Consider the following 23495-nt stretch of genomic DNA (forward strand, 5'->3'; position numbering starts at 1 on the left):
TGGCTCCATTGTTCGAGTGTTCATCTTTTCCTGCCATAATGGCGAGTGAGGATGGACCTAGTGAAGTTACTCTAAAAGCATGAATGTGTGTGCAATAAACAAAAAATATGTACATATTTGTATCTACAATGTAGAATACATGTAAATCTGACACCAGCGTATGCCTGTCGGGGAGGTGGGAGGGCGCATGTGAATCTACAGCATTTCAAGCTATGAATAAATACTCACAAATTGAGTAACATACTCCATTCGTAGCATGTATTGGCTGCCGATACACATGCTATGAATAGACTGTAAGGCAGTACTCCTCTTGCGGTGGTTCTAGGCATCAGACAATGTAGAAGTTTGAAAAAGTGTCCTGAGTACTCCTTGTCCCACAAAAGATTGCAGTCTTGCCTGGACATCCACACAATGGTGCTTAGTGAACGTGTGCGGATTCAACCAAGTAGCTGCTTTACAAATATCAGCTAAAGGGATGTTGCCAAGAAAGCCAACGAAGCACCCTTTTTCCCCAGAACAATGTGCATGTGAAACTGTTGGTAAAGTACATTTGGCTTTAATGTAGCAAATTTGAATACATTTAACAATCCACCGTGACACACCCGTTTTAGAAATGGCTTTACAGTTTCATGGATTGGAGAATGCCACAAAAAGTTATTTTTCTGAAAGGTCTAGTTCTCTCAATATAGTACATTAATGCCCTTTTAACATCTACTGTATGAAGTGCTCTCTCTGTCACAGGTTCTAGCTTAGAGAAGAAAATGGGTAAATCAAGTAGTTGGTTTAAATGAACAGGAGAGACTACCTTTGGGAGAAATTTGGTATTTGTCTGCAGAAGTACTTTATCTTAAAACACCTGAAAATTAGTTTATTCTATGGTAAGAACATGGATTTCAATAACCCTTCTTAGGGAGGTGTTACCTACTAGGAAAGCAAACTTCCAAGTGAGGAACTGTAGTGGGCAATTATACAACTATTAAAAAGGTGTGGCCATCAACCGTGTAAGAACATTTAAATTCCAAGAGGGTGCTGCTGGTGCCTGTGGTGGAAGGAATATGCTACTTACCAGTATGCATCTGTTCTTGGCATGTACAGCTGCAGAGCCACACTTCGGATAAGATCGCCATCTGGTGTTGGGCTCGGATGATTGCAGGTTGTTGTTGTCTTCGGAAGAAGCCTTTTGGTCACGAGATAGGGGACTCCTCCTCTGGACAACAGTGGCGTGTTTTATGACTCCCTTAATCATGGGCAAGATTTGAACTGATTTTTGAGATTGTTCGAATGTGTCTAGAAGAAAGTCTTCTTCGGGTGTATCTGAATGCATGGTGACGCCATGGAAAAGTGCTGCCCTGTTTATCAGCTGCCCAAACCCTAGGTGGTCATCTGGAGGGGAGGGTTTGGAGGGGTATGTAGTGGGATCAGGAATATCAGGTAAAGGGTAGTAGGCCCAGTCGTCTACGGGTACCGTATCCGGAAGTGTGAAAGGATCATTAGGATCATTAAGGTCATCTGGATCATCCCCTCCCCCTAAGCCATCATCATCATCCTGTGGAGGGGGTGTATGTGAAGGAGATGGTAGAGGAGAAGGAGTTGGGGGCAGGGGGGGTGGGGTGAGAGGTGGTATAGGAGAGGAAGGACGAATGGGTGAGGTGGCAGAGTCCTTCTTGTTTATGGGAGCTGGAGAAGGTGTTGTGTCCAGCTTCCTTTTCTTGTATGGCACAGCGGTGACATGTCCAGTTTTTGGTTTGATATAAATCCTTTTTTGCGTGGGATCAGGGTGAAAAAGTTCTTCATTGTCCGAAAGTGGCTTTGGTGTCGATTTTTTCGGTTCCGATCTATGTTTTGGTTGATCGGTAGAGTCTTTTGGGACTTTAGACGGTTGTTTCGGTACAGATGATGGTTTCGGTGCCGGTGGAGATTTCGGTGCCGAAGAACGTTTCGGTGCCGGTGGAGATTTCGGTGCCGAGAGGGAATCTTTAAGCTTGATAGCTTTAGATGCCGGTTTATCAATAGGTCTCGATGGTTTCGGTATCGAGGGTATCGGAGCCTGCTTCGGTGCCGAAGGTACTATAACATGTGGTTTGCTCGAGCCCGAGCCACCTGTAGGCTTATATTTCTTCGGAGCCGAGCCCGAGACTTCTGAAGACAGTTTTCGGTCGCGACTGGGGCCAGCTGGCAGAGTCTTGACCAATGCCTTTTTTGGGGGGGTTGGGGTAGGGGCACTGGTACTCACTCGTTGCCCCGGAGTGATGGGGTCATCGGAGTCGTCCGCTTCGGATATAATTTGGAGTTCCTCGGAATCTTCTTCCGGGACATCGGGGCCCTGATCAAAGATGTCCTCTGGTTCTGGAGCCGGTCTGGCCATGATATGGCGTCGAGCTCTTTGGTCCCGGATGGTTTTCTTGGATCGGAATGCGGCGCAGGCTGGACAGCTGGATTCGTTATGTTCCGGCGAGAGGCACAGGTTGCAGACCTCGTGGTGGTCACTGTGGGGGAACTTTGCTCCACATCGGGGGCATTTTTTAAAAGGTGTCCTTTCCATGAGCCGTGTCTGGAACCGGTCCGATTGAATTTCGACGTGGAGTTGAAGTATGTAAAGGTTTTTCACTTTGAAAGCTGGATTTTTAGAAATTTTCAGCCGGAGAGGAAAAGTTCATCCGAACCCAATGGCGGAAAAAAACAATCCAAGGATGGAGTGGATGCCCATGCGCACTGTTGTCCAGAGGAGGAGTCACCTATCTCGTGACCAAAAGGCTTCTTCCGAAGACAACAACAACCTGCAATCATCCGAGCCCAACACCAGATGGCGATCTTATCCTAAGTGTGTGATCTGCAGCTCATATGCCTCGAACATATTCTTTTCAACCTTCACATGAAGCCTTAATGACAGGTATTCTAAATTGTAACAATTCTTACCGTTCTGCAGATAAGCCGCACTCGCAGCAAGGTGCAGCTATATGGAAGTGTATGCTAAATGTGACTTTTTTAGGTGTAACGAGTAGCATACTATCTATTGTATCGTATGAGCACAAGGGTCTATATGCTGGGCTATACAGTAGTGGCAATGCGTTTCCACAAGCTCTTGTGGTGGGATATCTTGCCTCCCCTTGAATGTCCATACACTCTAGAGGCAAATGTAAGTATCCAAATTCCACGACTTCAGGAGCAAGTCGGAGTTGTTTGGGGTCTGGGTGCCTGCCTTGTCCTTGCAATGTAGGTCTTGTATGTTGGGCAGCCTCTTGTGAGGTAATAGGGACAACTCCAAGCAACTCCAAGAGTGTCGTAAATCAGGGTTGTCTAGCACAGGTGGTCGCTACTAGAATCATCTTGAGAGATGTCCGTCTCAGTTTCCTGACAAGATATGGAATAAGTGGGAGAGGCGGAAAAGTGTGCGCAAATATCCTTGACCAATTTATTCAAACAGCATTGCCCATGGACTGTGGATGGTTATACCTGGAGGCAAAGTTTTGGCATTTTGTGTTTTCTACAGTGACTAACAGATCCATGCCCGGTGTCACCCACCACTGGAAGTACCGGTGGAGGACTCGGAGTGGGGCTCCCACTCATGGGCTTGTTGCTGCTTCCTGCTTAGCAGGTCCAGCAGTGAACTGTCCACTCCTGGGAGATACTCCTTCAAGCGATGGATGCAATGGTGGATAGACCAGTCCCAAATGTTCTGTGCCAGCTGAAACAACTGTACTGTGTGTGTACACTGGGTTCCAGCCAAGCAGGTCCCCAATGCCAGAGTAATTTCCTAAAACTGTGCAATCGTTCCCCCAATTGGCAAAACCTTTAGCACCCTCTGTAAGACCCTAGTAAATGGTACCCTGGTGCCTAGGGCCTGAGGTAATAAAGAGGGTCCCTAAGGGCTGCAGCACGAATTGTGCCATCTTAAAAGACCCCAGCCCTACCAAGTACCAAGCATCAGGCGTAAGACTAACGCATTTCAGTGTGGTGGTCCGCATCACGGCACTGAAATGGAAAGTCATGCATGATATGCATAGTGCTTGCCAGGGCTATCAAGCCGCAGCGCTGCAAATTCTCAATACTGACACTGAAACTAAAACTGGTGGCAGCGGCCGAGGCATCCGCACTGCTAGCTCCCGGTAGGCTTGGGGGCTAGCTGAGTTGAGCTGCTAGAATGTAACAATAGCCAGGATTCCACACCACCACTGCAGTTCAGGCGAAGTTGTGTGAGGCTGACTGCGCCAATGGTAGCGCTGCTCGCACTGAGTGGTAAACTTTAAAATCATCAATGTTGATTCCCCGCATTCGGACAGACCCAGCCCCAAATCTACAACCACTGGAGCCCAGAGCACACCACTGTGCTCACTGCTGCAGCTGAGTCTGAAAATGATTCATGCCTGGGTGGCGTGTTTGCCGCGGGAGTAAACTGAATTGCCACTCGTCAAAAAGTAAGTGTGTATGTCAGTGCCCAGCCTGGCTGGTGTGTACAATCCGACTCTCACTCTGCTGCTAATTTTTGTTTATAAATTATAATTATTAATAAATAGCAGTTTGGCACGCGGTGAACAGTTGCCTGCTCCCCACAGATAAAGTGTACTTTTCAACGAAGAGCCGCCACGTGACATTGTCAATCTTTTACTAACTCGTTTTGGGCCGGTCAGGTGACTCTCTATGGTGGCGGACCACCCAGTCCAACAAACATTGCTTTCAGTGCCACAGCCTGCAGTGTCACTTAGGGTCAGGAGAGCCTTGTGTAGCTCTCCGTGACAGCCTGCTGGTGGTGTGATCTGCGGGCAGGTAGCGTCGCGACGGGCACAGCGGACCGCTTGGGGTATAAAGATATTTTTTTAGGGTGAGTCAGTCGAGTACCACTACTTTTTGAAATAATTAGATCTGGCTGCCGCCGGTGACCTGTGTATCAGCCCGAGGCTTGCCAATTAATTATGTCTGGTGCCAATCTGCGACGTCTGTGAGTCAGCTGTGTTGACTGAGACTCTTAATTTTAAATTAGGCAGCTTATCCGTGCTGCGAGTGCTGCAGGGCAGGTTGTGGTGCGCCGACCAGGGGTGCCACATCAGGGAAATCTGGATTTTTATTAGGGTTGAGGGTTGTAATTTTAAATAATTCACTACAGTGCCCTGGCTGTCGGCTGGGACCGACTGTGTGTATGTCAGCCTGAGGCTTACCCAGTGCCTTTCTGCGATGGAGTTCGCGAGTCAGCTGACTGTGTTGAAACTCTTAATTTTAATGTTAATACCATTCCATTTCTGTTGCTTTGCAGCAGTCGGATCTTCTTAGAGTTTCTCCTTGCTAAAGTGGGTGTAATTAGAGATGTTTATATGTTTTCCACTTCTTCATTGCTTGATTTTGCTCATGAGAAAGTATCATACATAGTCCTTGAAATGTCAGTCATAATTACACTGAAATTATAAAAAATGTCACACATAGCAGCAATCTGAAACCTTGGCAGGTATGGGACCCTCACCAAGCACATGCATGACTGCCATTGCAGGTTGAGTGTCTTGGTGCAGACAAAAGTGAGAACAGGACATGTCACACATCCCTGTCTGCTATGTCCCCTACCACTACATAAGATATTTGTAAATCACCACTAGAGCAGGCTTGACAGCCCTAAGGCAGGGTGCTTAATATTACACGTGAGGACATATCTGCATTAGGTGATATACCCCTGTGCTGGTCAGTCCTATTGCTGCCAGTGTAAGTCAGGAAAGCCATCTTAAACCACATACTGGACACTGGTGAAAAGAGTTTCCCCAGATACATGATGGCTTCACTGAAAATAGGGATGTTTGATACCAAACATCTTGTCTTGATAAACCCACACGGATGCCAGTGTTGGATTTATCAAAACATGCACTCAGAGGGAACCTTAAAGGTGCCCCCTGAGATCCTACCAGCCTCCGGTGGCTTGCTGACTAGATTCTGACAGCCTGCCACCTGAGGCAAGTTTCTGACCTCCTAAGGTGAGAGCCTTTTGCTCTCAGGAGGTCAGGAATAAAAGTCTCCCACAGGATGACCTGCTGATTAGCCACCTTGGGCTGGCGAGCTTCAAAGGAGCTCCAGCGTTTGGAATGCAAATCTGGGTCCCCTCACAGAAGAGAAAGCCACCCCCCTACTCAAAGCCCACTTGGCACTAGGACAGGCATGAAAATTAGCTAGTCAGGTAGGAGTGCCACCCTCAGGCTAGTGCCACCCCTAAGGTGCACAAACTGAAAGGTGGACTCGAATTTTCAGAGGTAGCCTTCTTTGTGATGGCATACCTAGGAATTCTGGGACAGGATTATTCCCACTGGAAGTGGTCATGTGGGGGGTGTAGTGACCCCAAAGGTCAGTAGCCCATTGGCTACTACCCTACACTCCCCTAAATTCAGTATTTAGGGGAGTGCTTGGCATTAGAGAATCAGATCCTGGCGACCTAACGAGAGAGGACACTGAAGAGCCACAAAAGCGTAGAAGACTAAAGAGAGCACCTAACTTGGCCCCAGCCCCGCCAGCCTGTCTGCAGCCCTCCTCGAAAACTGCACCAAAGTCGACTCGTCCTGCAGCGATAGATTCTAGAAACTTGGGTTGACTACCTGCCTTTGAAATAGACTCAAGACCTCCAGTGAACAGCACACCTGTTCTAAAGAACTCCAAAGACGACTCAGAGGCCTCCAGAACCGCCAAAACCTGACACATGAATCAGCCACTGCACTCGCCGCCTCCAGCCAGAGTTTAAGTGGGCCAACGGTGCTAACAAGGATCTACAGATCTCGAGTCCATCGTGGTTTCACCCCTCCTGTAATCCCAGACGTCACCTGGAGCCTCTGCACGCAGGCTCCCTCTGTCGCGACTGCTCCAGTAAGGAAAAACTGGACGCCTAAAGACATCTCTGCCATCGTAGCCCCTGGGCATTGGAGAAGAGGGCCAAAGGTGTCCCTCTGTCCCCAAGCATTGCAAGGCCTAAGCACACTTTCTGGTTTAGTCCGGTTGGGTTCCTAGCCAAAGCCTGCAGCCTCTTTTTACAGAGACCAATCCCCATTGAAACGCATTGGGCTTCCGACGCCAATTTGCACCATGCACCCAGCAATCCTCGTGCCGCTGATGGTGTACTGTTGGTGCTGCCTAGGATCTTGCCCACCACTCACCTTAACTCCTGGAGATTGGACCTGTAAGACGATGTACTGTACCTAAACGCTGGCTCATGATTAAAAAGGAGGCTTCTTAGTCCCTCCTGGTTACCGCCCTGTCTTCTTTTAGGACGGCCCATCCTGACTGGATCTTTTACTTGTGGCCTGACATTGTCTCCTTCATAAGTGTGCAAGCACTCTTTTATTTTTATGTTCAGCGCGGTCTGCCGCGGGCGCACTTGTTCATGTATTAATTTATTTATTTAGCCACGTGGGGCAAAAGGGAGAGTTTCTCCTCACTAAAGCAGTGTGCGGCCGCGCTTGTTTATTTATTTTACCACGCCTATTCTTCCGTGCTCTGGGGTCCATAGGAGGAGCGAGATGGATCAGACCCTACATACAGCACAGGGAGCAACCATTCTGCATCTGTGCAGGCCTCACAGGAGCGCAAGCGCTTACTAACTCGGTTTGTAATACAAGAGAGACCTTCCCATTCAAAGCTCGTGCAAGGCATGTCTGCTGTCAATCAAACCGAGGGGGGTTCAGGGAATCAATGTTCTTCTAATCGGGCTATAGATGCAGCAGGCAGCCAGATGCAGGCGTGTGACACCACTTGTGTTCATATGCCTGCATAGTTGTTTAGGCCTTTAGTGGCTTTCTGGGGTTGGTGTGCGAGGGTAGGTAGCAGTTACAGAATGCCTTCCTGGGGGGAGCAGTCAGAGTATATAGATGGAGACAGTGATTGCATAAAGGAGATGCAGGGGAATGCTGTGGCTATGCGTGCTTGGTTGTAGGATTTGTAAATGGCATGGGGTACAGTTTGTGCCTGTATTCTAACATTAAATTGCACAGATTAGAACTGGATGCGGGGGAGGGGTGTCCGCGCGTACGAGGACGTTCACGTGATTGTGCTGCGCGCCCTTGTGTGTACATTTGTGTGGGTGTATGTGCGCGTGTGTAAATGTGGGAGTATGCTGTCGTGTTGTGTGTATATATATATATATATATATATATATATATATATATATATATATATATACATATATACACACACACACACACACACACACACACACACACACACACACACACACACACACACACACACACACACACACACACACACACACACACACACACACACACACACACACACACTCCGGAAACTTCAATTACTGCTACGATGCAATGCAGGTATTTAGCTTTGAAAATAATGCACTAAGCTGAATAAAGATCCACTGTGAAATCCATGCAATATCGGAATGGACAAATACCGTGCATTATGGGAAATGTCTTTTTTAATCATGGTCATGTGACTTTCCAGCATAAATAAGCACGCACAAAGCACTTTGTTTTCACGTTTGTTTCCACCCGTGAACAAGGCTCACGCCGAAACGCGTAGGGATATGGAAACCTATGCTGCTTGTCCTTGGATTAAACGCTTTCAACACAGAAATGGGCCTCTGCTTTGTTGTTACGCTGATGGCGCTTTGATGGGCTGCTCCATGCCCATTGTTTCCAGAGGCCGCCCTGTAGGGTCGGGGGCTCCGTGTGCTTGGAGATATATATATATCAAGTAATTCTGTTTAGCCGTTCGGGCTGTAGCTGTGTCTAAAGGTCCTATGGAAAAATGCATGGGGAAAACGCGTTTTGGGACCCCCCTTTTTTCTCGGCCCCTGCTTGACGAATCCCCCCGAGACTTTCAGGGTAGGAGCGGAGCGTAGCGCCCCACCTATTTTGAAAATTTCGCGAGGATTCGTCGACCGGCGCCAAAGTTATTCCAAATAGAATGTTGCGGATTTCCTATGGAAACAGGGTCCTAACTATAACTACCTACTGGCGACCGCCAGTAGGTAATATATATATATATATCTTCTACTGGCGGTCGCCAGTGGATAGTTATAGTTAGGACCGTGTTTCCATAGGAAATCTGAAAATTCTATTTTGAATAACTTTGGCGCCGGTTGACGAATCTTAGCGAAATCTTCAAAACTAATGGGGCGCTCCGCTCAGCTCCTACCCTGAAAGTCTCGGGGGGGGGGGGGATTCGTCAAGCGGGGGCCGAGAAAAAAGGGGGGTCCCAAAACGCGTTTTCCCCATGCATTTTCCCATAGGACGTTTAGTCGAAGGTACAGCCCGAACGGCTGAACAGAATTACTTGAAATTTGGCAGAGAGGTAGTCCTCAGGTCAGGGAAGTGCCTTTTGCATATATGGAGTCAATCTGTTCAGTATTTCCAGAGAAAATTGCATTTAAAAGCACATACATATCTATAGCCGCGCACCGTGCAAGCGTAATTCTGATTGGTTGTTACATGTCAGTCAACGTTCGAATCGGTGGAAATCAGGAAGTGTCGGCCGCCATTTTGTTTGTTTTCAGTGCGAGAGTGGAAAAGGAAGGTGGCGAACGTGAAAAGGGGGCAGGGTAGAGAGTTCCTGACCCCCTAGCCTTTGTCAGGGGGTCCCTGAAGGACCCCGAAGGCAGAAAAAAACATTTTAAAAGTTTTTTTTTTTTGTTTTTTTTTTTAAATCGCAGGGGTGCGCGCACCGTGAAAAACCATTAAAAAAAATTTTTATACGTAGTTTATTGAAAAATAAATATATTAAAAAAAAAATACATACATAACTTAGCATTTAAAAAAACATACAAATTCACTGAAAAAACCATAGGTTTCACACACGTTATAGTTAGGAATTAGCATTTAAAAAACCTTGCAAATTCACTTAAAAAACCATAGGTTTCACACATGTTATAGTTAGGTGGATATTTCACTTGTAAAAAAACAATGAAATTCCCCCGTTATAGTTACTTCAGATAACTATAACTCGCGCGACCGCCACTCTATCACAAGGATGATGTCATCAGTGATGTCAAGAGTGATGCCACTGACCATGTCATGAGTGATGTAATATGTGACGTCATGAGCAGAGGATTGCGGGCGCGCGAGTTATAGTTATCTGAAGTAAGTATAACGGGGGAATTTCATTGTTTTTTTACGAGTGAAATATCCACCTAACTATAACATGTGTGAAACCTATGGTTTTTTAAGTGTATATATATATATATATATATATATATATATATATATATATATATATATATATATATATATATATATATATATATATATATTCCCCCCCCTCCCCCACGTGGATGCAGTGCTGTATAACACACATAATAATGGGAGTGTTTGTCATTTAATAATGGGCGAGCATAAAAGATGATAATGAGTACAGATCTTTGGTATACTTTCGCTATTAAATGAAAGCGTTACACATATTTACTTTTTTTAATATATTTGGGCCAGGATATTATATACACTCTAAGAGCGAGTATCTGTATACAGACGCCAGGACCGGAAGTAGGGCGGGACCTGAGAACCGGCAGCAGCGCGCGCTGCTTGTGATAAAGATCCCTTAAGCCAGGTGAAGATGAGGGACTGAGCGTTGAACGGACACCCCCGCTATATCGGTAAGAAGGGGGACACTAAGGGGAGACCAAGGTTACTTTGCCAAACACGGGAGGCGCCCATCACTATTCATCAATAAGAGGCGGAACTGCTCCCCAGGGTTTGATCAAGTTGTTTGGAAGCCTTGATGTAGCGTTTTAACAGCAGCGAGAGTCCCGTGCAAACCAGGATATTCATTTGGATAACACGGAGTGACAGTTAGCGACTCTATGATGATTGGGGGCATACTTGACAGGCATTCATATAAAATGTAGAGGGGTTTCCGTTGGTATTGCACGACAGGTTTTGAAAAAATAGGTGGAATTACACACAGGAAGCGCCATGCACCCAGATGTGGGAAACACACAGTGAGTAGACAAACAAAGGGGACTACAGCGGTGTGCTTAGCCTGACTTGAGGGCACTCGGAATATGGTTGACTGCATCATGTACATATAGGGAGGGTAACCAGAATTTAAATACCTTTCATCTCTCTTGTACAGACGGACTAATTGCAGCGATTGAGACGGGACCTGTAAATAACTTACAGTGTGAAAAATTGTTTCTCTCACAGGGTTGCAGGTATACCGACAAGGGGCAACCACCCGGTAAATATATCATACGTGATATCCTTGGTTTCCCACAGATATTGTATATCTTTTTAACTTGATGCGTTGTCTGGTATATGTGTTGATGAAATGTGGTATGCTGTCTCTTGCAGGTATAATAAACTGAGAAAAGAGGTGCAGTGAGGATGCGGACCCTAACCCTGATGAAACTGCCGCAAACTCTGTGAGGCAATGAAACATGTTGGTTTTAATTGAGCAGACACACAGCAAGGAATAAAATAGTGTAGCCAGTGGGTCTAGCTCGTTTTTAAACTAAGGTGTTCTGGGTTTCTATGCTAGATCCCGGTACTCCTCATAGGGTCACATGTAGCACATACACCACATTTTTGGTTTCTTTTTTCTCCTCACTATCTATTTGTTTTTCAAGTTGGCAGGTGCTAATGATGAGAACCTGAGGACATAGGCGAGTACCAGCCTGTAACCTCCCATGGTGTTACTCCCGTGAGGCTCTGCCAACTTTTCCTAACCTTCTTTTCTCTATTTTCAGGTCCCCCGCACACTGGTGGGAGGGTTTGAGCAAGCAGACAGCACCATAAAGCACCACATATCATAGTTTAAGGTAGTGATTTAGGTCACTGTATGGCAGATGTGCGATTTTGATTCACTGCCGTGACACAAAGTTGTGTGTCCACTCTAAAATTACATGGTGGACGCTGGTATTCGTCCACAGTCAGATGGAACAGGTCATTTGTTGAGGTGAAGTTAGTGAGTGGGGGGCGACCTGTTCTGTTGCTACCCCCTTGGCTCCCAGTTGTGGATAATTATCATTTACAATGCCAATAACTTACACTCACGCAAATGCGAGACCTATTGCATTGCAAATGCTTGTTATAAATAGGTGTGGATCTCCTTCTTGAGTCGTGTTGTCATTTATTAATCATTGTGTGTATTTGCAAATGTCTTACACCCCTCTGTGTTAAGCCTAAGGCTGCTCGACCACAATACCCCCTAATAGAGCACTTCGGGACTGCATAGCAAGCCCTGTCCACGAGTAAGGGAACCCCTGGACTCTTTACACTGTATATCAGGTTATTGATATATCAGATAAAGAGCCAGCTTTCTACAGGAACAGCCTTCCCAGTTAGATTGGGGAGGAAGGCTTTTAGAGCTATCTGAATCGCTAAGTTCCAGCACATTGATGTGTATCGTTTCTGATGATTGGTTCAAGGACCCTGAACCCTCAAGTCCTCCATATGCATGGCCCACACTATGAGTGATGCATCTGTGATGATAGTCACTTGCGGGATCGGGTTCACAAAAGGTCTGCCCTTCAGGAGATTCTTTGTGCCCCACCATTGCACTGACTAATGGACCCTGGGCGGAACCAACACTAGATCCTCTAAACTGCCCCCGCCTGAGACCACTGAGATGCTAAACACTCCTGTAAAGGTTGCATGTGGAGCCTAGCTTCAGGAACTATTGCTTTACAAGAGACCATCATGTCTAGAAGGGGCATCACTATTATGACTGGCAGGCGGCGATGTGGTTGAAAAAGAGATTGAGAACCCTCTGGGCACTGGGGCATGTCAAGGTGGAGACTGTATTGAGGATTGCTCCCAAGTATGGCTGTATCTGGAGAGGCTGCAAATGGGATTTGGTGGCATTTATGGTGACCCCCAATTTGTGTAAGAGATTGATGGTAGAGTGTGTATCCAGCAGGCACCTCTGCCTTGTTGCACCTCTGCCTTGTTGAACTCCTGATCACCCCAAAATTGAGATACAGGAAGGCATTAATGTTGTGGTTTCTCAAATGGGCTGCAACTACTGCTAGGCATTTGTTAAATACTCTCAGATCAGTAATCACCCCAACCAGCAGAACGTTGACCCACTAATGATGCCCACTTACCATAAGCCTGAAGGTACTGAGGATGTGCCGGGTGAATCTGTATATGAATGTATGCATCCTTCAACGTTGGACGAGGTTGAAGAGTATGGACATTCCGTGGCAGTGAACATGGACATTGTTGTTCCGGATTAGGCCACTGGTCACTCACAGTTATTTGTCTCACTGTTTTTTATTATTGAGCTTCTTTGCCGAATGTATCGATAGTGATCTGTTGTATATTGAGGTCGGCGGAAGTTGTAATATTCAGAAAACCAATAAACTACGTTTACAATTTAAAAAATAAAAATAAAAAATAAAAATAAAAATGAATGTATGCATCCTTCAGGTCGACTGCTGTCATGAAATCTCCTTCTTGCAGCAGTGGTGTTACATCATGTGAAAGTGCTCTGACAGAATGTGACGATTGAAAGGGCGTAGGTCGAGATTCAGCCTGAGCGTCCCGGCTTTTTTGTGTATTAGTAAGTATAGAGAATATACCTCTTTGCCATGATGTCTGCATGGGACATGCTCTATGGCACATTTTAACAGGAGAGCTTTTGCCTCCTCTTTGAGAAAGTGATGATGCTGAGGGTTTGTCTGTGTGGAGGAATATTTGGGGAGGGAGGGGTGGAGGTTAGTAGCAGGCAGTTGCCCTTGCGTATGATGGATAGTATCCACTGGTCTGTTATTTCTGCCCACAGGCAGTGAAGCTGCTGCATCCTTCCCCTGACAGATGTGTCTCCAGGGGGAATGAATGCTTAGTCATTGTTTGGAGGTGGAGGCTCCCTTACTGGGAGTTCCTGTACCCCTACCAATGCCTCTGTGGTTACTCCCCTTGAAGCCACCTTTGGTAGTAACGTTTACCAGCTTGCTGCGGTTTTGGTATGTTTGGTTGCCAGAGGTGGTGGTGTTGGAGGCCCCTCTGCTCTAATATCTGCGAAAGGACTGCCGATGTGGAGTCGTGGACTGCAGTGCCCCCGTGGATTTTGCAGTCTTTGTATCTTTTTTTATTTTCTCTAACAGGGAGTCTTCCTACGGGGCAAAAGAGATGTTCCCCATCGAATGGAACATTAAGGAGGTAGTGTTGCACCTCAGGTTTGAATCCAGAGATGCGTAAACAGGCATTCCTACGCAGAAGGTCTGAGGAGTTTATTCCTCTTGCTGCGGTGTCTGCGCTGTCTAAAGAGCAGCATATACTACCATCAGAGCTTTACCTCCCTTTGGTGACTAACTCCTCTCCTTTTTTTCTGCACTGCGCTAGGAGATGCTGCAGCAGCTCTTCCATATCATCCCAATTGGCCCCGTTATACTGTGATAGCAGACCCACTGAATTGTCTATGCCCCAATGGTCTGCATGGCCCACTGCAATCCATTTTCCTGCCCCATCTATGCGTTTGCTTATCAGGAGGAGGTGCGTTTCCGGTACTCTGGGAGGCTGCTCTTTTCGTGCAGTTGTTACAACCAGGGAGTCAGCTGTTCGGTGATGGTCAGTAGGCGATGGCTTGTATTTCTGTTCAATGTGTATTGTTAATACCCAAGTTTTTTACGGGGTCTTTGAATAGCTCTGTAGAGAATTTTAGCATTGACCCTATCATTGGTAATTATAGAACGGAGCGTTCTGTCTTGGAAAGTATCTCGACTAAGAAGTCGGTTCCTTTCTCTGTAGTATGCATCTGGACTTTATGGTATTCAGCAGCACACTGAATAATACTATGATAGGAGGAAGTATCGTCAGGTGTTGAAGATTTAGGTGGGACTGGCATCTCAATGTCTGGTTTTAGTATTACTACATTGTATGCGTCCCAGGGATCTGGGCTTTGGGGTGGGACTCCCTGCCAGTCAGTGTCCTGAGTGAAATTACTAGGGCACCATATGTCTACATCATCTGAATGTGTAGATAATGGTGACATTTGTTGTGGAGGTGGTGTAATGTCAATTTGCACAGCACCAGTGGCTTTATGCTCCAAGCACTTCTTCCTTGAAAGAGGCTGTGGTAGGTCAATGTCCGTCCTTTTCAGTTTGTAAGCCCTCTCAAGTAAAAGTTCCTCCTCATTAGTTCCTGTAGGTTTTCAAAGACATTTCCCTGCAGTGGTTGTTGTTTTACTTTCTTTTGTTTTTTTGGGCGCCAAGTCCACATCAGCCCTTTTCTTCCTGTGCTCTACTTGAGCGTGGGATGTCAATGCAGAAGTATTTTTTCATGGTCGACTTATGGCTTGATCTGATGCTTGGTCAGCTCCGATGGCTTGGTCGACCCGGGTGGAACTTGTGGCGTCAAAAGTTTTGTCGCTATAAAGTATGTGCAGGCATTGATGGCTTTATTAGCACTGAATGCTGCCTCAGCTGTGAGGGTCGTGTGTTCCCTCCGTGTCCGTCTCTGTGGCCTTGAGCTCGATCATGATTGAGTGCAGTCTCGTCCTGTCTTGGCTCCAAGGTACGCTTTCGGTGTTGGGCAGCACTTGAAGGCTGTGGCACACCAAGGCGATGGTGGGAGGGCTGCGGGGGAAGTATTTTGCTATGTCTGGGGACCTTGGGTACTCCCGGTCCTTGGTGTTGTCTTTGTCCTGGGTCCCTATGCAGTCTGACCTTCCATTGTTTCCATAGCCAGCATCATCGAAACGTCGTGGTTGTCCTACTCATGTTGGCTGGAGACTTCGGAAGCAACATAGTGCAGACTGCACAGGAAGATGCCACCCTCTACCGGAAAGTCTTTATCCTCTTCATCACTTAACTCTAGCTACTGACTATCATCTGCAGAGTATTCCATCTCTGCTGCGGACTTCATGTAATGAGCCAAGCGTTGGTCGCCTCTGGAGCGCAGGGTTTTCTGAACAGGCCACTGGTAGCGAAGTCCTGCTCGTTGTGCTCCGGCTACAAGCAGAGGTTGCAGACGTCGTGTTGGTCAGAGTATACGTATTTTGCCCCGCACTGAGGGCACTTCCTGAAAAGTCTCTTTTTTACCTTCCATCACCTGGAGCCGAACATTCTCGGCTGAACTTGAAAGATGTCCCTCATGTTAAAGTCAACACGAATTGAATAGTCACTCTAAACTTGAATCCAACCGCTGACGGCGAAGAGGCAGAGTTGGATTCTTCAAGTAGAACCCGCTATGAGTGCGTTGCACTTTCATGGACCATGAAGGCATCGAAGATGCGGAGCTCCAGTGCAATCCATCTGAACCCAATGGTGGAAAAAACCAAATAACAATGAGCCGTTGAACATGCCCATCCCCCCAAAGAGGAGGAGACTCAACGTCATGTCGACAATAAAAAGACTTCAAGAGAAACAAGTTGTAGAGTCCAAGCCCAACACTAGATGGCAGGAGTGTGCATAGCATGTGTTGCTGAAGCCAACACATTCTACAAATTTGAATTTCCTTTTTTCAAGTGCTACATTGCCTTTGTCTTGGTGTGATTCAATGACCACGACACTATCTTCAAGTGAGCTTTTGAAGAGTAAGAAAAGCTCTGAAGTACCATTGTTGTTGCTTCAATTTGATGATAAATTAGGCCTTATTGGCCTAAGACCCAACTGTAATCTATGTCAGGAAATGCAGTTGCTGCCCTGGCATAACATTTTCCATCTGCATTCGAGTGGGAGATAGGATTTTATGTGAATCTATGAGGGTGGTTTAGAAACCACTGGCAATTACTTCAGAGAAGAAAAATTACAGTTTTGTTGTAAAATAAAAAAATCTCAATGCCTTTGGTCTAGGTACTTTCGTTTGTTTGTCAGTGATGTTAATTTCCAGCACAGGTGGGAAACTGGAAGGAGAGAACATCGATGTTTGTTCAGGATACTATGCAGTTGCAAACATTGTGGGTTGAAAAGCTGAGGGATGGGGTCCAGTCAAGATTGTGGCCAAGATCTCTTGATATTGAAGCAGTATTGTGTTTCCCATCAGATGTTGACATACTTTAAGATAAGAATGTTTTTGGAGAAGCAGGTGCTCTTGTCTAGGAAAGCTGCAACGTCTCATGACAAGCTGGTGATTAGACATTGAAGAGAAGTGAGTTTTCATTGAATATTTAATAGTGAGATGTTCTAAAGAGATTCTTTCAGGGATAATAATTTCAGTAGCCAAGACTCCATTGTGAAGGATAAGAGCAACTCCTCCTTTGGATTTCTCAACCTGGTTTATGTTGAATCTTGAAAAAAAGAATCTTATTCTAGGTTTCTGTTTTGATTAGTTAAAATGCATTTAAGCTACAAACAGGCAGATTTTATGGTGAAATAAAATACGTTGTAGAGTATAACCAAACTAGAACGTGGAAAGGCTAAGGTGAGGTGATAAACCATTGATAAGCAAGGGTTTGAGGTCAAAAGCCTCAAACCTATGGTCAAGAAAAGGGTCAGCATGAGAATAGGGCGAGTCATCTCAGGATACTGCCCAAAGAATTAACAAACCCTTGTTTCATGACACTGTAAATAAGAGGTGTTCCTGTTACCCAATTTCATGATACTCAGGTTACAGGCCTTGGGCTGAATAAGGGTTGTGTCAAACCAGCCGAGATGACTTGTAACCTGGGGGTCACATCAGACCTCAACAGTGAGCTCTTAACTCATCAAGTCATCATAACAGTCAGAACATTACTCCAAAGAGGTCTCCAAACCAAAGGAAAAAATGTCTGAAGCCAATGGCCAGATGTACTATATGGCTACATCGCACCATGGCATCTGGTGTGAACATGACCTGGCCAGATCTTTGTACTGAGCCACTTGTACTAATCTAACACAACACAAATTGGCAATCAAAGGATTTGCAGAAATCCTTCCGCATTAACAAGACAGAATTTTATCTGTGACTGTTTGCAAACATCTGTGAATGCATACATAGAATCCTACAAGGTATAGCAAATCTCTATATCTGCATTCACTTTAGCAGTGCCCAAATATAGGCACCCGCTGAAAAAGAAATCAGAGGAGCATGCAATGGGCCATTGCTACGGCAAGTTCCCCAGACCCCCAATAAGAAAAATCAAAGCAATGGCAATTTGTAACGATTCAAATCTTTCCTAACCACATGAGCAGACACAAAGCATTTATACAGGTTCTTGCGAGTTGCAAGGAGGAGTGATGCACCTTTACTTGCCCTTTCGCCATGCAACAGAAAAGAATTTATAATATTCACACTGAAATTTGCAACTGAGTTTGTGAATTTCAATGTTCGTTTAGTACATTGCAATTTGGGACTTTACATTGACAAAGTCTGTAACTTTTCATAGCTGTGGCTCTGCAAATGCAGTCACAAATGGAAATTAGTTTAAAATTCAGATTTATAATGTTTCTTACTCTGCAAGATGTCTGCGTGTTCTGGACTGTTCGGCCCTATAGGACTGGGCAACGCAGAAACAATCTCCCACCGCAGGAATGCAGGTCTCTAGATACAGCTGTGATGATTGAGTCAAGAAAGCTTCTTCACCGAAATAATCAAGTTTGAACAATGTTGAGCCTCCCTCAACTTGGGTCTGTACCATTGTTGGAGGGGTGACCTAAGAAAAAAAAATCATTTTTGACTAATCGTACCTATCAAAAGCCTTGGTTTACAATACATAGAAGACACACATTTACATACTTTTCTTGTATTAACCTCTTGGCCAAATGGGGACAAATTTGATCCTCAAAAAATAAGGTAGCAATCAAGGAGATGAATCTCGTACAAATCACATATGATAATAATACACGGACAATGGTTACTCGGCCCTATTGCAGAGAAATTTAAAAATTGAAAACAAAAAAGGGAATCTAAAACGCTAGATGACTCACACAATAAGAGTAACTATAACCATATCACAGACAATATACTATTTATGAGTATATGAAGCACTGAAGATACTTGTGCTCGGGAAAAAAAAATATTGTTGTTTCCCAAGCATGCGGTGCTCGTCTACAAGGTGCACCAGATCAGCTTTGTAGAACAATCTGCAGGTTTGTGTCGTTCCTTCAGCCCAACAGATTAACATTTAGGTAAATCCTAGGTAGCCATTAAATAATGAGGAAGCCGAATAAGCATGCAGTAACACTCTTCTGAAGCACATAAGAGTAATTCAGTGACAGAAATATGCCATATTTTTAAGCTATTAAAAAATAACTAACAATTGCTTCATTCACACAATACATAAAGCTGCAAAACTGATACAGTGAATAGAACCATGAACACAAATAAATAAAAATTTAATTTACTCACTTCAAAGTATCCTCGATCAAAGAAATGATCCCTAAAGCACTGCACAACTGTAGAGCGAATTTTCAGGATTTTAGACATATTCTCACCACGGATCATCATGTATCGGTTGTTCAGTTGCACATCTACATCAGATTCTTCATTGATCAAATTATCTGCCCCGCCAGCAGGAGCCAAGCCGATGAGTTCCCAATAGTCACAAAGCAATTCATGGCCACCAGGAGCCTACAATAAATTGGAACGGAGAAAAAAAAATACATTTAATCTAGAGCATCTATACATCAGGGGTGTGGAACCTAATAAAATATTTACTTGTTCATGGTGCAGGTTACTTCATAAATCTACTTGCCCTGGAGGAAAAAATCCTCTTGTCATTTTCGTGCCATGTAGTGTAGTGACAAATTATGGCAGCAATCTCATTATATAAGAGTTCTGATACAGCCTATCTGATTATGCCAGGGCTCATACCATAGATGGGTTTAATTACTAGTAATTCCCTTATTTTGCCACCTTTCCGCAGATCTATATACTGTGGCTAAAGGTAGTGGTACGCAATAGTTCCAGGACTGCAATGCCCTTTTGAGTCTTTGCAAACCTACTAACTTGTTTTCTCTAATCTTTTCCCATACTGAGAAAGGTTGGACATTTACTCCAGGCAATGGCAGATGGAAAACTTCTTCCAGGGTTGGGAAAAAAGTGGTTGGAGAGAAAGGGAACTTGCAAACGCTCAACAGATTTTTACGTGAGCAAATCTATACATGAATATTTGCTTGTGCTAAAATGCAGTTCAGAAATATTTTCTAGGACTAGGATTTCTTTACATACTTCTGTAAATTCTTGTAAATTCATGAAAGCCTTATGTCTGCACTAATGCAAGGACATATACCATGGATGCACTTTTGAGATTTCTTTAATAATTGGGCCCCTAATTAGATGTGGCCTTAACGAAGACAGTTTTTTAAAAATTCCATCTCTGTCTCTCTGCCTATTTATCGGCTAGCTGCAATATGAGCGACAGCATTCAGCTCTTTCACAAGGAGCGTATTGGCAGACATAGTAGTTTTGTTCAGTGCCAGGAACTAATGTGGTAATGTGTGCTTTTTGAGACCAAAATTAGTTTTTGGTTTTTGCCAGTGCTTGTTATAATGGTGATGGCCCGCAGCTCAAATGCCAATAAGCTTTTACAAAAACCATGCCAAAACAAGACATGCATTGACAAAACGAAAAGGTTGAACACTAATTTCAGACCTACTGACTTTGCCAATGTTTGTTTATTGTTGTGTTTCCCATAATCTTATTGAAACTGGTTACACTGATTTTCCATTAGGAATATTTTTTAGAAAAACTAGCAAGCATCAACACATTTTATAAATGCTGCTACAATGATATGATACCTAAAATTTTACAGTAGTTTAGCAAAATTTTTTTTTTTTCCTAGTTGCATTTTTTTGTGAACATTTTATTTTGAAAACAAAGAATCATCCATCTTGCTTTCAAGCTTCTACAAATATTTGCATCTAATCAGAGAGCATTCTGGGAAAATTATACCTAGCCTCACACTGCTAAACTTCAAAAACGTATGTAAACTTGTTTATGCTGAAACTGCTGTCAGAAGTGCAGTTGAGCCTTCACCATTTCCTTAGAAAGCTCAGCCTGAGAATGAAGGTTTTGCATTAATGAACCATAAATACAAGTTCGGACAGCAGTAACATATGAACACAAAAACTCCCTTAACAGCAGACAATGCCTTTCCCTGATCCATAATGCGGTACTGTAAACTGGCAGCCAAATGGTCCGTGCTGCAGGGGGTTTAGACTATTTGTCCCAAGGACAAAATACACATTAGAACTTGTTGTCCCTGACCCCAAACAATATGTCCAGCAATGTAAAGGAAATCATATAGATATTAGTCCCAAACCCAACACAGCTCAAGGAAATCCTTACTTCTCCAGCAATGTATCAGCTAAAAGACAAACAGGCCCATACTGTCCGTGTTCACAACCCACCGCAAGGGTCACAGATTAATTAGACATCCTCGCTGTTACATAAAGAAGAGGTGTATGTATGTACGTACGTACGTACAAGTGCATTTTTCTATTGACCCTCAGATCCAAAGCACATGAACAGCACAAGTTGGTGGCAGTGCAAGCAAGCCACAATTAATGGATATGACAACTTGCCTTGAAATACTAAGTGAGAAAAATGTAGATGCTATCCACTCTGCGTCAGTGGTGTCTCAACTGAGACTCAATAGGTCCAAATAAAAAAAGTAAGAGTAATAGCTTGTTTTGTTTAAGTGAATTTGACAGACACCACTAAACATGCAGTCTATCGAAGAACAGTTGCATAGGACCGATTTTCATTTGTGAACATCCATGGCTGGTATTAAACATGTGCCCCTCAGGTGCAGATTAGAATCTGTTGAGCCATCCAGTCCACAAGACCTTCTAAACAATAAAAACATTTTTTACCTGCTTCAGATATTAGACACCGTATTTGTTGATTGGACAGTGTTAAACATATTTATGCTGATAGTGTACTTGTTCCACACTTAGCCAAGAGCCAAAAAACCAATCCCCTAGCTTTCATTCACCTTAATTTAACTAGACTAAGCTGACGATTTAGATGGCTTCTTAAAGAATATTTCAAACCCACTGTGAGCCGGAATGCGAGTCAGACCGGAAGTGGAGCAGGACTGTGCCGCGGCATGTAGCACCGGAAACGGGAGAGGGTCTAGTCTCGAGACCGCCCTTAGAGGAGGGGCCAGACACGGAAGAGGAAGCGGGACGCTTAAAAACGGCAAGGAAGGACGAGAAGGTGTGGGAGATGCGAGGAGTATCGAGAGGAGCAGGAGTGTCGAGCGGAACAGCGGTGAGCAGAGGAGCAGCGGTGAGCAGAGGAGCAGCGGCGACCGGAGGAGCAGCGGCGAGCGGAGGAGCAGCGGCGAGCGGAGGAGCAGCGGCGAGCGGAGGAGCAGCGGCGAGCGGAGGAGCAGAGGCGACCGGAGGAGCGGTGGTGATCGGAGGACGAGGACGACGAGCGAGAGGAGAAACAGCAGCGGACGACGAAGCAGGTCGCGTCAGTAACATCTTTACGGCTCTCAAACCCGGTGGGCAGCAGGGAGGAGAAACCCCCCGGGTCCCAGCGCCGCGGTCCGGAGAACGGGCCGTGGCTCGAGGCAAGTGGCTCTGCGGGGACCTTTTGGGTGGGGGCGGTGGGGAGGTTGTGAAGGGCTGTGACCCACGTGAGAGGTGCAGAACATCCCCGACCCCACACTTCCCCTCCTACACATCCCCTTGGTGACGGTAGCACAACAAAGAGATCCTGGTAGCAGTAACTCAGACCATTCTCTTTCTCTTTTCTTTCTCCCTGCAACCCCGAGCACCTGTGAAGATTGAGACCCCTGACGTGGAGGAGCAAGGAAAACACCCTACAGGGAGAAATCTCGGGGAAGACCTACGTTGTTTTGCTCTGCCTAGTTACAGTTTGAGACTGTTCTATCAGTGTTTGGTTCTCCGCCTATCTGTAAATAAACAAGAACCTAAACCTATTCGTGGTATCCCCAACTTCTTTCTGACAGTAAAACCCCACGAGGGACGGTAACCCCCACAACTTGGTGTCAGAAGTGGGATCTCCACCGGGTGTCGACAATGACCCAACCCGTGCCTAACACGATAGAAAGCATAATTAACCAATTGGCGGAAGGACAGAGACATCTACAGTTGGCTCTAGAGGAACAAGCTCTGGCAGCCCGGACAGATAGGGAGGCGTTACATGGGGCCTTAAGGGATCAAGCAGTAATTCTGACAACGAACCAGCAAGTCCAGGACACCGCGATTCTTAGATTGACTGACGCCATCGTCAGTGCTAGAGTTCGCCCTAATGTCCCCGGGTCGGTCCTCCAAAAGTTCCAGGAGGGAGACGACCCCGATTACTTTTTCGTGAACTTCGAAAGGGTGGCCACAACAGCGGCATGGCCCCCGGAACGCTGGAGTCAGTACATTGCCCCCTTGTTAGCGGGAGAGCTACAAGCCGCCTATCAGGCCGCCAACCCAGCTGGGACAACAGCCTATGAAGACGTGAAAAAGGCCATCTTGGAGAGACTCGGTTGTGACCAAGAATACTATAGAAACAAATTTAGGAGGGAGAAATGGAATGCTGGGGATAACCCCCGTGCACTGTACTATAGGATCAGGGATATGGGGAACAGATGGCTGACACCCCATGTGTGTACCATGGAGGAAGTTACAGAAAAGATCTTCTTGGAACAATTCCTGGACGCTCTGCCCCTAACGACTCGATCTTGGAAAAAACAGC

At 45.4% G+C, this 23495-nt stretch overlaps 1 protein-coding gene across 1 annotated transcript in view; it reads right to left on the minus strand.

Annotated features, from left to right (window-relative positions):
- NARS1 (asparaginyl-tRNA synthetase 1) overlaps positions 1 to 23495 on the minus strand; it is a 217003-nt gene that overhangs the window by 59203 nt on the left and 134305 nt on the right. The window contains exons 9-10 of the mRNA XM_085630181.1: positions 19182 to 19403; positions 18287 to 18486 (exon numbers count right to left, since the gene is read on the minus strand). Of these exons, the coding sequence (XP_085486307.1) occupies positions 18287 to 18486; positions 19182 to 19403 (422 nt within the window). The remainder of the gene's footprint in view (positions 1 to 18286; positions 18487 to 19181; positions 19404 to 23495) is intronic.

This window comes from Triturus cristatus, chromosome 2_1, assembly GCF_964204655.1.
Source record: "Triturus cristatus chromosome 2_1, aTriCri1.1, whole genome shotgun sequence".
NCBI lineage: Eukaryota > Metazoa > Chordata > Amphibia > Caudata > Salamandridae > Triturus > Triturus cristatus.